Consider the following 18,238-nt stretch of genomic DNA (forward strand, 5'->3'; position numbering starts at 1 on the left):
CAACTATCAAGTAGGCCAAGTGGCAGATAATGACATTTCTGATGAATTGTATCTCTGCAAAAGTCTTCGAATGTGTGGCCAGGGCAAAAAGTTATGTGACCCAATATAATAAATGTGTGTCACAATTTTTTTTTTTTTAATTCTAAACTAAAGGTATGTTAAGGTTTCAACGCTGATAGACAAACTCATCAAAACATCAAGCACATCAAAAAAAGAGAAATTGCTAGTTAAGTCTTTTGAGGATAAGGTTTCTGAAGAAAAAAAAAATCCACTGGAAGAAAGAACTCTTAAAATTAGAAGCAGGTGTCAGCACCATGAAGTGATAAATATCAAAGAATAACTGGCCCTGAAAAGCATTCTTAAGCATCCCATACTACTTTTAAGCCTTACACGTGGATTTTGACATTCGAACATGAAGTGTTGCTTATATAAGTCCCTAAAGAGTGTTAAGACATGAGGGGTGTTGGGCCGGGCACGGTGGCTCACGTCTGTAATCCCAACACTTTGGGAGGCCGAGGCGGGCAGATCACGAGGTCAGGAGATCGAGACCATCCTGGCTAACACGGTGAAACCCCGTCTCTACTAAAAGTACAAAAAATTAGCCAGGTGCGGTGGCGGGCGCCTGTAGTCCCAGCTACTCGGGAGGCTGAGGCAGGAGAATGGCGTGAACCCAGGTAGGTGGAGCTTGCAGTGAGATCGCACCACTGCACTCCAGCCTGGGTAACAGAGCGAGACTCCGTTTCAAAAAAAAAGACATGAGGGATGTTGCACAGCCATTTTGATAAATGCTGCCTTCTGCTGGGTTCATGAAACGGCTGAAAGGCAGATGGCAAATTCTGACTGACATTAAGTCATAAGTAATCATGATATCCTAGAATTCATTAATCTTGGAAGCTAATCATAGTTAAGTGATTTCTGGGTGGGGCTAGCTAACATGGCAGAATAATCTGGTGCTACAGAAGACCCTTCGGATTAGAAATGGATATTGAGTTGCCATTCCTTGAATTTCTAATGAGGTGAGTGCACTTCCAGCTACTCAAATGAAAACTTTAAACTACCTCTCATTACATACAAAGTAGACGATCCCTAGAGACTGGAATGTTTCTTCAAAATGAAGAACAAGATGCTTGGACCACAGTAAATCATCAAAGTGTGGGAGTATTGTCTGAATAAATACCGAACATTCACAGCTGTCTGGAAAGACAGTTCCCCACAGTGGGCTGAGCATGCTGGACCACAGGAAGAGTTTTTTGCTTGAAAAAGGTCAGAGAATCAAGAACCAAAGTAACGCTGTATTTAAAAAACCCAAAGCTTTCAGAGGGGTTTTAATTGTTAAGAAAGGGAGGTCAGTGATACTTTGAAGAAGGAAGCCAATTAATTGCATTAATATTTAATGAGTTTTGCCATTCTACCTCAGGTTAATTTTTCAAGTTTAACAGATGCTTCGAAATAAAGCGATGTTTTATTCCAGAAGTTTTCTTCCACTTGAGATATACTTTGTGTATCAGTGCTGGAGACAGCCCTCTTCATTTCAGTACTTGGTGTGCCGTTCAGGAATCCATCAGGAAATAGTTCCTGATTCACTGTCGACGTGAGCATTTCTCGTAATCTTCTAGGATGTAATTCACCCAGCATTTCAAAATGGGTGCCACGTCTCTGATTAATTGATGAGTTTATGATGTATCTAAAATCCTTGGATGGACAGAGCTGGATAAATAGGCATTATTGTAATCCTCTGCTGAGCAGAAAGCAATTGGGATGTGCACAGCCTCATGAGAAACTGCTGCACAGCAGCGTGCTGCACACACTATTGATTGACTCCTGGGATCTGCACGGACCAAGGACTTCTTTCTTCCCTCTCCCCCCAATTCCCCATGTAAAAGCCTCTTACTCCGGGGTGTTAAAAAACTACTTTATTAGAAACATTGATGGCCAAAACCCACAGAACTTGATTTCCATATAAACGGATGGTGCTGTATTTGGTTATTTCACATTTAAAGAGAATAATCAGTATGTAGGAAAAATATAAGACCCTATGAGAGAGGGAAATAAGTCTGCAAACAGTAATATTAGTGGTATCACTGTTTTTGCAAATTAAATGAATGTATATGTACACACACATATATATTTATATGTGTATGTATGCATAGAACTTAGAACAATGGCCCATAGTAAGTGCTCAATAAACATCAGTTGTTGCTATTACTTATAGAACTTATATATTTAAAATTTCAGCAGCAGTGACAAAATACAAGCCAATTTATATTTATTGTTAATCAACTTGTCTTCAGTCTATACAATAGCTACATTGTGTTCATATAATAGAGCTGAGGAAGTAAGATCACTAAAGTATTTTCATCTTTTTATCTGTGGTTAAAACTACCTTCAATTTAAGTTCTATAAATATTTAAATAATACTAGATATAGGAAAACACAGTATACTCTTAGGTAAGTCTGACCTATTATCTATCTATCGATGATCGATCTGTCTGTCTTTATTCTCTTTCTTTTCTCCTCTTCCAACTATACCTTCTGGTTATTTTACCCTCTAGTGAATTTAGTCTCCATTCAGATTAATTTTGTTCCCTCTAAGTAAATTATTTGCTTGTATTCTACCCAATCTATTATCTACAAACCCCTGTTTCAGGCAGGGGAGATTTGGGTCCATGAGTATAGAATGATAAACTGTATTTTTGCGCATGCACTTCTTGAGGACTTCCTAGTATGTCAGCTCTCTAGGTGCTTCTTAGAGATGCAGTAAGATTAGACTCTTGATACTATGAAAGTAAGGAAACAGGCCAGTATTCACTGCTGCTCCTTTAACGATGAAATGGCTGATGCACCGGCTATTTCAAGCAGGCACAGCAGAGGACTGTGGTCTAAGTCACTGACTAAACTCCTCACCCTTATGAAGCTTGCTGTACTCTACTTCTTATATATTACAGCCATTGGGTACTTATTCAACCAGTTACCCTTCCTTCCTTCACTGGGCTGTAAGCTCTTTCAAGGCAAGTTCTGTTTTGCTTATTTTCATAGTTCTTCTATCATTTTTGTGCAGTGCTTTGCATATAATAGATACAGAGGTATAAAATATGTTATCAAATAAATTTCACAGTATCTTAAATTCATAAAGTTTAGGGTTTTCAAAGTACCCCCTAAAAAGGATATACAGTATTTCTTTACAGCTTTTTGATTTATTAAATATACTTTGCATACATTCAAAATATGTATAGTACCCTGCATAATACTTTTACACACAGCTGATGCTTAATAAATGGTAGCTCTTGTTCTTAACATCTCATTTGATCTTTCCAAAGCTATGAGTTAGGAAGGCAAGGCTGTTTTATTGTCCTCAATGTTTACCTAAGAGGAAATGAAAATTCAGAGAAGTAGTTTGCTAAAATTCTCAGGCTTGCTCATGGCAGAATGCGAGAATGACTAATTTTTAAAATTCTTAATTTGTACTTTTTCCTCTTCATAATACATTTGATTTCTCATTTATCATCTCCCTCCCCAGCAAGCCTATGAAGACTGCTGTGGCTGGAATGAAATATGATTTAACGTTCCTCCTTACAGTATGCTCCACCCAAGCCATACCATGAGTTGGCCACCTGAGCCATGGGGGCTGTACTGAGGATGGTGACAGGCACAGGGAGGAGGATTTCACATATAAACCTAATGTATACACTGCATCTCCTTCTTCCTCCCCTTCTAGAATATTTACACAGCTTCATTTTCAAACATGAAATTAAAAATTTGGAGATTTGGGTAATTTATTTATTCAGACAAGACCAGCTGAAATGCAGCATCTGTTTTCCTGAGAGCTTCTGCATTCACAAAATTGTACATCTGGGTTCTCTGATGCAAGTGGAGCAACGCTCATTCGTTCGACAAACGTATACATCACTCTGCTTCTGAGCGCTTGATCCTACTCGAAGGACAAAGTGAGACGTGTGTGATCTCCATCTTATTATTTACTTATTTATTAAACAAATATTGATTGATGGCTACTAAGTCACCAGGTACTGGAAGCTTCAGGAATCCAAACAATTTTTTGGATTATGCTTTATCATATATGTATATAACACATACACAGAGTATATGTGTGTGTGTGTGTGTGTGTGTGTGTGTGTGTGTGTGAGAAGAATATTTCTTTTCCGCTAATAGGTAACCTTTTGGACTCCAATTACAAGGAACTGTTTTAGGCCCTTTTCTGACATTTTTCTGACATTAAGAAAAAAATCACCTTGATAAAGAAGGCAAGGGATTTTTGAAGGGTGGGTACAGTGCTCATTTTGTAATACAGCTTTCCTGTCATAACCCTTATTTGGGTGAAATTTCTCTGATAAGGAAGGGTTCACACAGAAGAGGCCCGTTGTTACTGTACCAATGTCCCCTGGTATACCAGACTCTAATGAGCAGGTGCCAATATGAGAAGAGATCACAGAAGAGGATGTGGTCCCAGATGATGCTTTCCTACTGCTCCATAAATGCAGAAGAAAAGCCAAGACATCGATCCCATGGCAATGTTCTGTAGCAGTGACTATTCCTCCTCCAGCAGGAGATGATGGGAGATTTAATCATTTTCTCTAATATATGCTAGTGCAGTGGAGTGTCCATGATCAATGCACTATTGTTACCAGTCGCTGCCTTTTTACTGGCACTGATAATGGGTTTCCCCTGTGTCTCAGCTAGAAGTCTAAGTTGGTAGACTTCCTCCACTCTTTCAATTGATAAATGACTGTTGGCAATGAAATTAGGATCAGCAGAGTTGGGAATCCAAGTGAACCTAATATGTGATATTTAAAATTACAATGACTAACATAAGAACGCAAAATTCAACTATGCTGCCAGTAGTTGTGACACTGGCCCCTAGTTCTGAATGTCCTGGGTTGCTGACTGACCAGATGTTGACTGAAATATTCTTTGACAGATGCCTTTAAACAATTTTTTAAAACTGTGTTTCTTAATAATTGTGATAGGAACAGAGAACATGTTATTAAAGTACTTAATTTCTTTTTTTTTTTGAGATGGGAGTTTTGTTCCTGTCGCCCAGACTGGAGTGCAATGGCACAATCCTGATTCACTGCAACCTCTGCCTCCTGGGTTCAAGCGATTCTCCTGCCTCAGCCTCCCTAGTAGCTGGGATTACATGAGGGCGCCACCATGGCCAGCTAATTTTTGTGTTTTTAGCAGAGATGGGGTTTCACCATGTTGGCCAGGCAGGTCTCAAACTCCTGACCTCAAGTGATCTGCCCACCTCGGCCTCCCAAAGTGCTGGGATTACAGGCGTGAGCCACTGTGCCTGGCTTAAAGTACTTAATTTTGACCTTCAAAAATGAGAACAATTTACTCTTTGTGGAGAAATGTATCTCTAAAAGTATCTATAAAAATACAACTAAGTTTACTACTTAACAAATTTGACTTCAAAACTGTAACTGAACTGTTTTGAAACTTCCAACATTTTGGTGGATGTAACTGTGTCTGTTAATTGTTTTACAATCCCAGTATAATTGAAGGCATTTGGAATTTTGAATGTTTTTCTACAGGAGAAAATGTAAGTAGCCTCTTATGCATATATTTCAAACACAGTACTGAACTTCAGTGAAAAGTACTATAATTTCATGTTTTTTCACAATAAAAAATTTTGCTTTACTTTTCAGGTCTGCCAAAACTTACTGATACGTCAGTACTTAATGCAGATGTGGTCTCAAATCTGCATGTGGTGCAACGCAGTCATCCGTGCAGCCCACTGGACCCCTGGTATAAATCGTTAACTTTGGGGACAAATATAACCTGAGAAAGGTTCACAGAACAGCCACCGAGCTGCCTTTCAACTTAGGAAGAAGACTTAAATTTATAAATACTAACAATCAAAAGACTAAGAGACAAGTCTCACTTTCAAGTGAGACATGAACATTTCTCAGTCTGATTCCATCTAAATCCAGTTTAACTGCCACCTTTTAAGAAAACTGTCCCTTATTCTCCAGGCAGATCTAACAGCTCTCTTCTTTTACTCCTATGACACTTAACCCTGTCTGCTTTCAACTACCCTCAGCTGGGTAAGCCTGGCTGCCTCAATAATCCCAATGATGGTATTTCACATGATTAGAGAATATTAACTTTCACAAAGGACTTTGGACTTCATTACCTCATCTGTCATAACTTTGTGACAGAGATGGAGCAGAAGGAAAAGTTCCCACCTTACAGGTAGTGACTGACACGAAGAAATTCGGAGGTTTGCCCTTGGAGACAGGGACTTGCTGGAGTCCTGTCTGTATCTACTCTAGTATACTGTATACAGTCAGCACTAAATAAGGATTCAACAACTTGGCTTGACTTTAATGATAATGATTAGATGACCAGCCACTCCTTTTCATGCTTCAGGCCCTAAACTGGAGGAATATGAGACAGAGAAAGAGACAAGAGAATTGTTTTTCTTATAGTGAGGTATCTAGAGTCACCCAGAATCCAATCTTCTCTAATCTGTTTGAAAATAGGCTAGATTTCTACCTATCTAGACTTGTTTTAAAGAAAACCTACTGTAACAGAGACAGAAAGTTGGGGAGCATGACATGTAAAGTTAAGGTGGCTTCCAGACAAGTACTGAGTGGGGAGAACCCACCTAAAGGAACAAAAAAGCAGCCTAAATCAGTGCTTTGCAAACCGTAACACACATAAGCATCACCAGGAGATCTTGTTAAAATTCTGTTGGTCTAGGCGGGGCCTGAGATTCTGTTTTTCTCTTTGTTTCTCTTTTCTTTTGGGACAGGGTCTCACTCTATTGCTCAGGCTGGAGTGCAATGGCACAATCATAGCTCACTGTAACCTTGAGTTCCTGGGCTCAAGCAAGGCTCCTGCCTCAGCCTCCCAAGTAGCTAGGACTACAGGCACATGCCACTATGCATTGCTAATTTTAAAAACGTTTTTGTAGAGACAGGGTTCTGCTGTCTTACTTAGGCTGATCTCAAGCTCCTGGCTCAAGCAATCCTCCCACCTTGGGCCCTCAAAGTGCTGGGATTATGGTGTAAGCCACCACGCCCGGATTATGGTGTAAGCCACCACGCCTGGCCAGGGTTCTCTATTTTTAGTAAACTCCCAGGTGATGCCATGTTGCAGGTCCTCAGACCACACTTTAATAGCAAGGGTCTGAAGTGTCTCATGTGGGTTCTCCTTACACTTGGGTAAGAGAAAATTTGGTATGGAAATCTGAATTTTTCACAGGCAAGTCAGGGAGGTTGTCTATACTACATAAAATGTTCTACAAAGAATTCACTATTGAGATTCTTAATATAGAGCTAATACTAAACAACGAACTTAAAAATAATACAGAATTATTTTTTATTTTATTTTTTTAAAAGGTTTGATTCACTTAAAGGAACACACTTTCAGGTGAGGGATACTTGTAATAAAGTCAACGCACTGCTGCTCATCAATGGGGTCCTTGGCTGAGCCTAAGCAATTGTTCTGCTTACGAATTGCTAGTAATTGGATTTGACTGAAAGCCTGCAAATTGAAAAATGTAGTAAACACCAATTCTGAGAGTATTCTTGGTAGCAAATTCTGCTTTCAAGTTTATTGAAAGCACCCCAGATTCTCTGCTTTATCGCTTCATTCATTCAATCAATATTTACTGAATACCTATTATGTGCTAGACACTGTTATGGAGGTTAGAGATACAGCAATGGAAAAGACAGACTAAGTCCCACTGTTCATGGAGTATATATCCTAGAGAGAGAAAACAGACAGTAATAGCAGAGAGATGCCCTGGCGTGGTGGGCTCACACCAGTAATCCCAGCACTCTGAGAGGCTGAGGCAGGAGGATCTCTTGAGGCCAGGAGTTTGAGACTAGCCTGGCCAATATGATGAAACCCTGTCTCTACTAAAAATACAAAAATTAGCCAGGCATGGTGGTGTGCACTTGTTGTCCCACCTGCTCAGGAGGCTGAGGCAAGAGAATCACCTGAACCTGGGAGGCGGAGTTGGCCATGAGCTGAGATCGCGCCACTGCACTCCAGCCTGGTGACAGAGTGAGACTCTGTCTCAGGAAAAAAAAAAAAAAAAAAAAGTAGATGCAGATATAAAGAAAGCAAAATAGGGTTGTGGGTTATAGGATGATGGAGGGAGGGTCAGCAGCTATTTTAGATCACTGAGGGCCTGTCTGATGAGCTACTATTTGAACAAAGGCCTAACTGCTGAGGGTTATTTGATTTTATAAATGAAAATGATAGTTTACTTTGTTAAAAGTTAATACTCTTTGCTTATATGTTGTGTCCTATGTATATTTAATAACCTATATTTCTTCTCTTGATTAAGTTATATGACAAGGCTTTGGGATAAGGAAAATCAAATATTTTTCAGGTCTCTCTGATGAGTTATTTATTGTTTCTTATTATATATATGTATTTTCTTTTGACGGAGTTTCACTCTTGTTACCCGGGCTGGAGTGCAATGGCACGATCTCAGCTCATTGCAACCTCCACCTCCCGGGTTCAAGCAATTCTCCCACCTCAGCCTCCCGAGTAGCTGGGATTACAGGCATGCGGCACCACACCCGGCTAATTTTGTATTTTTGGTAGAGATGGGGTTTCTCCATGTTGATCAGGCTGGTCTCAAACTCCCAACCTCAGGTGAACCGTCCACCTTGGCTTCCCAAAGTGCTGGGATTACAGGCATGAGCCATCATGCCCGGTCTTATAACGCTTTAACTGAAGTACCAGTCCAGGACATGAGACCCTAAAATGCTGCTCTAATTGTTTATGGTAAAAGAGGTTATTGAGTATAGAAGATAAACTTAGACTATGATGTCAGATTTGGTTTCAAACAGGGATTTTGGATCCACAGATTTACTATGTGTGTGGGCTTGGGCAAGTCATGTGACCTTTTATGAGTCTCGGTTTTTATCTCTATAGAGGCAGGATCATTATATCGTGCATATTTTAAAGGAGGTTAATTTTTTAAAAACCTGGTACACAGTAGGTACTCAATCGTCACTAGAATTTTTCCACACATTTGAAAGCAACATGCAGAGTCTGACCCAATGTGGGAGCTGTCTATTGGTTTCCTTCCTGTTTATCTGCATTATCAATTTCTCGGTAATTCTTCATTTGTACAGATAAACAAGAGTTGATGGTATGTGCATTTGTGCTTGATAGAATTTCATAGGACTCGTTTCATCAATTCACGATTTGCTTCAAAGTTTCGTATCTAGCCCAGGTTTGAGATAACTGGGAAGTGAAACTAAGTACGAGGGACAAATGCAGCATTGTTAGAGAAGCAAAAGTCATTCTGAAGTTGTCTGATGTTTTTAAACTAACATCATCTTTAATCTCCTATGCCCTTCTTTCCAGATAATAAGAGCTGTGCACTAAAAGTGCTGAGATAAACTAATGGGGAACAGGATACTACAAAAGACATTTGAAAAAGCCCATGTAATTTACTGCATGTCTGGTTTGTTTTACTTTCCATAATCTTCCTGTTGCTCTAGGAAATTTGTCTCTTCTGGCAACCTTTGGCCCTCTTTTGGCCAGGGAGTCCTGAAAAAGCATTTGAAGGCAGGTAAATGGATACTAAAGCATTCTGAGTGAGGAGCAGGTACAGGCCTTGCTTCCTGTGTCACATCTGAGGCATATACACAGTATCCTTAGTACTTGTTTGAGAGAATTATCCCAAATGTAGGAAACCAAGAAACTGCCCGTCCATTCAGATATACATAACTCCCAACATATTTCTGAAGGTAATTTACATGTGAACCACTAAAAGCCTCCTACTCAATTAACTGTACCCCTGGGGAAAAGCTATGCAGGCCTGCATAAGTGTGGGGACAACATAAAGGTGTCCTCTGTGCCAAAAAGGGGATTGGGCTTTATGGAAAATCCCCAAAAAGGACCATCTGGCAGCATAAATTATCCATTTTAAATGGCTGGTGTGAGTTAATGACACCAAAGTCACCATGAACATGTGCAACATCCTTCGGTTGAGTTTTAATGTCCCCTCAGGCCTTGTTGCAATTATGACTTTCTGCGCTGAGTATGGCCAAATGTACATTTATCCGCTATCCTCTATCACTCCCTCTAAACATATACCATGGAACTGCATTTTTCTGTAATGAAATGGGGATAGAGAACGGAGAGTCAGTCCAGGAATATAATTGTGAGGGATTCTCTAAGAATATATATATATGTACACACACACACACACACACACCCCTCTTACCAAAAAGGATTCAGCCATTAAACTTCAGTTGTTTAATGACTACGAAGGATTCAGGTATTCAAATGTTAAAATTTATGATCATTTGAATCATAATGTACAGATAGGAATAGGAATTGCTCTGAATAAGAGTCGCTAGGTCAAAATACTCTACAATAATCAATCAACCTCTACAACCCCCAATATACACAGAGGAAGTAAATGTAAGGACCTAGAGCTCAGCCTTACGATGGGGGAGCTCTGAGTACCTCAGCCTAATAAAGCAGCTTCAATATGCACAAAAATGCATCTACACAATAATCAAGCACAAATGTACCAAACCTGTATGTTTAATTCTGATTTTCACTGAAGCAGGTAAATTGGCTAGGGCTCTAATTAGCCTTTGAAAACGGGTTCAAAGAAGTTTTACATTTTTTAATTTTTTAATAGCACATACACTTTTCATTGGCACTATACAGAGGTCACGCTGACGATGCAGGTAGTGGCAGTGAGAGTCAGCATTTTCCTGCTCATTTAGGACTGGGACTATTTCTTAGGCTCTTCAGGCGAACTGATGTGAACACAAATGCGGAGAAAAGACGATGTGTGACCTTCATAGAAGAACCACCACGCCTTGAGTGCTGTGGTTGGTACTAATTAGAAACAGAAGGCACGGAAGACTTACACCACCATCTCTGTGCTTCCCATATCACCGTATAATGATCTGCTTATGTGTTCGTTTCCCACCTCTGATTGTGAATTCCTTGAGAGCAGGGGCCATAACCTTCCCATCTATCCTTGAGTTCCCAGAACCTGGAATAGTGCTTCATACAGAGAAAGTCCCCAGTGAAGACTATCTAATGAGTGAATGAATGAGAGACTACGCAGAAGCAAAGCAATGAGACTTTTTTGCATTTTAAAAGTGGGGGCAAGATAAAAGACACAGCCAATGGGCCTGAGGTGTTTTTGTTTTGTGTTTAATTATGATACAGTAAAATTAACTTGGGCAGGGAGGTATGTACTTCTGTGAATGTTAATGCTTGTCTAGATTACTGTCGCCACCACAATCAGGATGCAGAATGGTTCTATCGCCCCAACGTTTTCCCTGTGCTACATTTTCAGAGTCATATCCCCTGAGCATTGTCTTTTGAAAAATAATTTAGGGAGGAGACAAGGAAGCTAGGATTTGTAGATGAAGAGGTTGGTTCAGAAATTTTCTTGGTGTTCGTCTGTACTTGCAGGGAATTACTCTAAAGCAAAGGCTGGGAAGGATGGCCAGAGAACAATTTTCTCATACTTACTCTATGCTAGGCAGTAGCTATGCTAGGAAATAGCTATTAGTACTGTCAGATTATAAAAAGGGAGACACAGGCTCAGAGAGGCTAGGTAACTTGCCCACAATCACACAGTCAGGAGTTGAAGCCAGGTTGACACTCCAGTTGTCTGATTTCAAGGCACATACTCTATCCTTTATACCCATATTCAGGAAGCCATTGGAGAAGATTCCCTCTAACCCACATGTGAGACATCGGTAAGGGTTTCAAAAAGTTTTTGCGATCAGATTTATTCATATTACTCCCAAGACTCCCGAGCCAAGATTAGACTACCCCAGGAGATTACACCAGCAGTCATCATTTGTTTAGTTTAGTACAGAGGAGAATAAAGAGAGTTGTCCCATTTAAACAGAAAAACAATCATGATGATATCCAGTGATAGGAAAAATACTGCAAAGTGTCCTTATCATATAGAAATCTGAGTCTAAACTATAGGGCAAGGAACCCATTCTTCTTTCGAATGTTACCAATCTTGCTGAAAAAGTTGACAGATCTTTATTAGGATGAAAAGATACTTTTTAAAACTAAACCAAAAGATAGTATAAACACAAAAACAATTGGGAGGCTGAAGTGGGTGAATCACAAGGTCGGGAGTTTGAGACCAGCCTGGCCAACATGGTGAAAACCCATATTGTATTTTTAAAAATACAAAAATCGACCAGCTTGGCCAACATGGTGAAACCCCATCTCTAATAAAAATACAAAAAATTAGTCGGGCGTGGTGGCGGGTGGCTGTAATCCCAGCTACTTGGGAGGCTGAGGCAGGAGAATTGCTTGAACCAGGGAGAAGGAGGTTGCAGTGAGCCAAGATCATGTCACTGCACTCCAGCCCGGGTGACTGGGAGAGACTCCATCTCAAAACAAAAAACAAAAAACAAAAAACAAAAAAACACACACAAAGCAAACAAAAAAACCCCCAAAGCAAATCAAATGCTGAATTGTGGTGTAGGGGAAAATATGTAAGAGTAGAAAATCATACACCATCTCACCAGTCTTGCATTTCAGTTGAATTACTACCGCTTTGCACAGCCATCCTTTTATGAATGTGGCAATCGGATTACAATACAAACAAGTGTTCATCCTGAAAAACTGAACTACCTTGAGCTTTCTTTCTTCACTTTTATGCATGGCATGGGACCCCACACGTATTTTCAGTTTCACAGTGTTAGCCACATGCCCGTGCCCCCACTCTGCTTACCTGGCTCCACTTCATGCCATCCACTTGACTGACTGCCACTTCCTGGGGAGCGCCCTTGGCCTGTATAAAATGGCTCCTCACCAGGACTGTCCATTTCATCCTCCACAGACTTGAGGCGCTTTGTGGAGCTGAAATAACAAATGGGTGCATGTTTAAAAGCAATCGAAACCACCTTTCTCTTGGACACTGCACCTCTGGTTGAAAGAAAGCCAAGGGAAGAAGCAACTGGGCAACTTAGCGTAGTTCTAGGACTCCTTTTAAACTTCTGTTCAGTCTGGTGAGTCACTGGATGTAGAACAAAGTCTTGGGTCTGTGTTGTTCCAAGTGTCTGAGTTTGATTTTTTATTGTCAATCAAGTTGCTGCTGCTGCCACATCTTGTTCCTGTTTCCTTTGAGGAATGACTGGCTGGCTCTAGCTTCTGTCTCCACCTGCAAGTGTTGGGAGTAAGGCCACATATTTCCTGTCTCCACAGGTGGTGGCTGGGGCCTGGCCATCAGCAATGAACCTGGGCATCAATTTAATCCCTGCTGGAACCCCAGAAAGGGTAAGAAGCAGGGCTCATGATCCTTCAAGAAAAGCTGGGATTGGGCTGGGCATGGTGGCTCAAGCCTATAATCTCAGGACTTTGGGAGGCCGAGGCAGGCTGATCACACCTGAGGCCAGGAGTTTGAGACCATCCTGGCCAACATGGTGAAATCCTATCTCTACTGAAAATGCAAAAATCAGCCAGGTGTGGTGGCAGGCACCTGTAATCCCAGCTACTTGGGAGACTGAGGCAGGAGAAGAGCTTGAATCCAGAGGTGGAGGTTGCAGTGAGCTGAGATCGCTCCACTGCACTCAAGCCTGGGCAACAGAGTAAGACTCTGTCTCAAAAAAAAAAAAAAAAGCAAAAAAAAAGAAAAGAAAAGAAAAAGAAAAGTTTGGATTGCTTTCTTTTTTCTTTTGCCACATTTTCCCATCTTCCACTTGGGAGTTGTTCATTCAAAAAAACATTTACTGCACAGCTAGTCCAGGTCCTGCTCTAAAAGCTAGAAATAAATCAGTGAACAAAACAAATAAAAAGGAAGGAAGAAGGCGTGCATTGTCCCCTGAGAACAAGAGACATAAAAAAAAAAGAGTGGCCCAATGACTTTTATGTGCTTTCTCTATACAGAGATTATCAAAACAAAGTTTTATTCCATCAGGGTAGGGATTTTCGGTTTTTGGAGAGGTATGGTCAAGAAACTTCCAGAATATATCTCATTTTTTCCAGTTGAGGGACTGAATATTCTCCCCAGTTTGAGGCTTCAGGAGTGAAAACGTAATGGAATGCTGCCTGTTGCTATGCTTGCTGTAGTTGTTTTAATTGAATGCCACAAAATCAGGAAGTTTGCAGGGGTGATAAAACTGTCTAATCTACCCATATTAAGATGAGTAGATTTCATACCTAGTGGGAGCGCTTGTTGGGAAATCTCTTCTTCATGTTTCAGGGGACAGAATTTTTCGTATGTTTCATTCATGAAATACCTACTATGCGCATCCTACATGCCAGGTGCTGTGCAAAGTGCTGAGATATAGAGATGAGTCAGACATGCAGACAGGCAAACGAAACTGTGTCAAAGAGAAATACAGGAGTTATGACGGAACCACACACAGGGTACAGTGGGTCACACGATGGAGACAGTGATGAGTCAGGGGTTCGGGAAAGGCTTCCTGGAGGAAATGGCTCCTGAGCTATCTTCAAGAGTGTCAAGGAGACAGGGAAGAATGAAGGAAAGGGCAGAGGCAGGGCTGCTATTCAGCTGATGTACCACTCAGACAGCCATTTGGTATTAAAAATATCATCAGTGGGCAAACTGTCATTGTCTCAAAGTCCATACATTTCTTCCAACCTTGCCTCTGCTTCTTTGTCCCAGACACCCTCACAGTCCGAAATCTAAAGGGTTAACGTCTTGCAGATCAGGAGCATTCCAGGACCCAGCCAAAGAAAGCCCTGCAAGCAGGGCAGTGTCTGTTCTAATTGGCATGCTCCTGTCACACAGGTTATCAGATATTTCGAACATAACCCCCAGAAGGGAGGAGCCTATCAGGAAGAAGCACATCATGAGTGAAGTGTGATATGTTCGGAGAACTGCCAGCTGTTTAGGATGGCAGAGGTGGGGAAGAAGGGACACAGCGAGTGAGAAGGGTGGAGGTTACAGAAGATACTACATGTCTGGACATTCTCCTATAAGCAATGTAGACTCCCCAAAATAGTCTAAACAGGGAATGACAGGGGAGTTACATTTTAGAAAAGTTACTTTGGTAACTGTGCAGATGATAGATTTAGAAAGGCAAAGGGGAAAACAGGAAAATGGAGCCTAGGGCAGGGAGACAGTTAAGCTATTGCAGCAATCTGAATGAAAGAACGAATGTGGAGGGGCAATTTATGGCAAGAAATTCTAATTATTAATGTTGGCATTCCAGTATTCTTAGCCATTAAGTTCTATTCTCATTAAAGTCAGACCACAGGAAAGCAACATAACTGTGCCATGCTAGCTTAGTACTCAAAGGAAATGCCTTTGATAGCTTATTTAATGCTCTTTGCTTGGCTTTCCTCGAAAGTTCAATGAAAAATAGCCACTGAAGACCTCTTCTATATTTTATGTAAAACTACATCTAATGGGAGTCCTTTATAAGAGGATATATACAGAGAATTCCTTATGAAACATAACCAGAAAAATATGGTCTCTTTGAACAAATTTATCTTGTTTCCTTTTATTTGAAATGCAAACTATATTACCCTTTTTGCCTTGGCAACCAGGAAGCTCAGGGTTAAACTTGAGGCATAACTCTTGGTTCAGGTTCCTGCTATAACAATTTTTTCCACATGGTTTCTGGCCTCTTTCTACATGTAATATTACCTGTTGTTTTAAAATTGAAAGCCACTTGAAATCATCTTGGAAATAGAAAGAATACATGTTAGAAAAAAATAAACATTTCTCTGAAGTACTCTGACAAATCAAATGAGAAGCCTATATGTTCTGATGGGGCTGTAAGATCTTCAGGGAAAATTACTATATGCTTTTTAATCTCTAGTGCCTACCACAGTGTCTGGCTAACAGAAGATACTAAAAATCTGCTGAATTAGGCTATTGACTTAGAAATAGCCTTACGAATACATGCAACATGGATTCATCCAAGTATCATAATGCAATTAGATCTAGCCCCAAAGGTCAACTCCATTGTCCATCATTCTCCCATTGTTGATACTTTTCTGAGTCTTTAAAGGTTTTGATTTCCTTGGCATTTTCCAACAAAATGCAAATACCCCAAGCCAGTATTATTGAAAGATTCTATAGTTATCAGCTGATGTCTTAGTTTGAAAGCAAGGACTTTCAGAAGTTGACAAAAGAGGGCTGAACATGGTGGCTCACACCTGTAATTCCAACACTTTGGGAGGCCAAGGCAGGAGGATCACTTAAGGCCACGAATTCAGCGACCACCCTGGGCAACATAGTGACACCTTGTCTTTGCGAAAAAAAAAAAAAAATTTTAAAATCAGCCATGTGTGGTGGCAGATGCCTACAGTCCCAGCTACTTCAAAGGCTGAGGCAGGAGAATCGCTTGAGCTCAGGACTTCGAGGCTGCAGTGAGTTATGATCGCTGCACTCACCCTGGGTAATAGAAAGAAACTCTGTCTCTACTGGAGAAAAAAAAAAAGATAAACATCTGGAGGGTGTAGGTACAGCATGGAAAAGAGGAAAAGATCAGGAATGAAGCAAGTTAAGAAGCACAGGTGGAGGCTTCCGAGACAAGTTTACTCTGACTTCACAAACTTTTGACAGCTGGTTTATCTTGATAAAGTTTTTTGGAATAAAAAACTTTTTAGTTTAAACTTTTTAGGATTTTGAAGATGTTTACCCTGAAGGGGTACAGAACTTACAGGGAGTACCACTGCATCACATCTATCTACCTACCTATCGATCTATTGAAATGAATCAGTCATTGATTTTGGTTTCTTGCTCTTTCTAACACACTCATTCTATTTTCCCAGAAACGCTTGAGGGAAGCAGGAAAGTATCCGTAAGATCTACACAAAAAGTGAGGATGAATATTTTCCTAAGGAGTGATGCACTGTCTCTTCCTGTGTGTGGAATTTTTTCTCGTATTTCTAGCAATTATATCTAAAAAATAGGTAAAAGTATTACCTTAATTCCAAATATCTTAATTCCTACTGTGTGTAAGGCCTAGAAGTCTTACTTAGCATTCCTAAGACTGCGAAATGCCTTAACTTTCCTGAGTGTTCATAGGACCCTGAACTGAAAATTCCCACTTACTTCTCAGTCTCTACCACTAGATTGTAAAGCCCCTTATTTGACTTTACACCCATGGTGCCAAGGACACTATCTTACTAAAGTAAGATAGTAAGTTTCTTACTAATAGTGTTCGCTGCTGAATGGGAAGCGTTAGACGCTGTCACTCAAGGGACTCACCATCCAGATGGGGAGGCTGCACACGTGCAGACCTCAAAGATGGTGAGAATAACTCAAGACGGCAAACACTAAGTGCCAGGGAGGAGTGGAGATGCTAGAAACTCCTTTTTTAGGACCTCATATTCTATTGTTCCTCACAAAAAGAGTCAGTCCTACTCTCGAGGATTCTGAGTGAAAAGAGCATATTTTTAAAGTTCCAACAGACCTGAGCGTGAATGGAGACTCCTCTGTTCACTAGGACTGTGACTTTGGGCAAGTGACTTAACTTCTCTGAGCTTTGTGTTGCTCCACTGTTTAAATGGTGACACTGTGTATGTTGTAAAATTATTGTGAAGAATAAATCAGAACAGGCATACAACTCACCTAATATGGTGCCTGCCACAGAGAAAATGATCCATTAATATTGGCACAGCAGGAAGACATACTGATTGGTGAACATTTCTATATATGAATCTGAGATATTCTTCTGGGCACACTTTCTAACCTGTACATTGTTAATTCTGCTGAATCTATGTATTTAAAGAATTTAAAAAATCATCCTAGGAAGAGCCTAATGAGAGTAAAACAAACACATTACCGGGTTATTAACTACTGATGCAGGTTATAATTAGCTCCTTATCAGGGTTAGTTATTTGCAGAATATGAGAACGACACTGGCCTTTTAAATGACATTCATAATGAGCTTTTCTCTCAGAGAGTCACAAAAGATAATAAAACATAAGTGGAGAATTGTGTGAAAATGTAAAAAGTGGGGAATACTGTTTGGGAGGCATATGGTACATGTACAGCACACACATGAAAAACAAACAGCCCATAAACTTTTAAATTAATCACTGCCTACAAGCATTTGCAAAGCTTTTTCATGTTGACTGAGTGCAGTTACACACAATGTCTATTCCATCAGCAAACATTCAAAATCCTCAAAATGTATTAACACCCGAATGTATTCACAATCTCTTTCTTCTATTATAAATAGACTTTGGATGTGTGACTTTTTTGTCCCCCTGAGGAGCTGATACTACAGAGAACTAAAGGGAACATTTAAGCAACATGAAAGAC

General features: G+C 40.3%; 1 protein-coding gene across 3 annotated transcripts in view; it reads right to left on the reverse strand.

Annotated features, from left to right (window-relative positions):
• The window catches only part of NFIA (nuclear factor I A), a 381,808-nt gene that overhangs the window by 93,944 nt on the left and 269,626 nt on the right, over positions 1-18,238 (reverse strand). For all 3 annotated transcript variants that reach the window (XM_023187422.2, XM_023187427.2, XM_031933997.1), the window contains one exon: positions 12,725-12,852. In XM_023187422.2, coding sequence (XP_023043190.1) covers positions 12,725-12,852 — 128 coding nt within the window. The remainder of the gene's footprint in view (positions 1-12,724; positions 12,853-18,238) is intronic.

Source organism: Piliocolobus tephrosceles, chromosome 1 (genome assembly GCF_002776525.5).
Source record: "Piliocolobus tephrosceles isolate RC106 chromosome 1, ASM277652v3, whole genome shotgun sequence".
NCBI lineage: Eukaryota > Metazoa > Chordata > Mammalia > Primates > Cercopithecidae > Piliocolobus > Piliocolobus tephrosceles.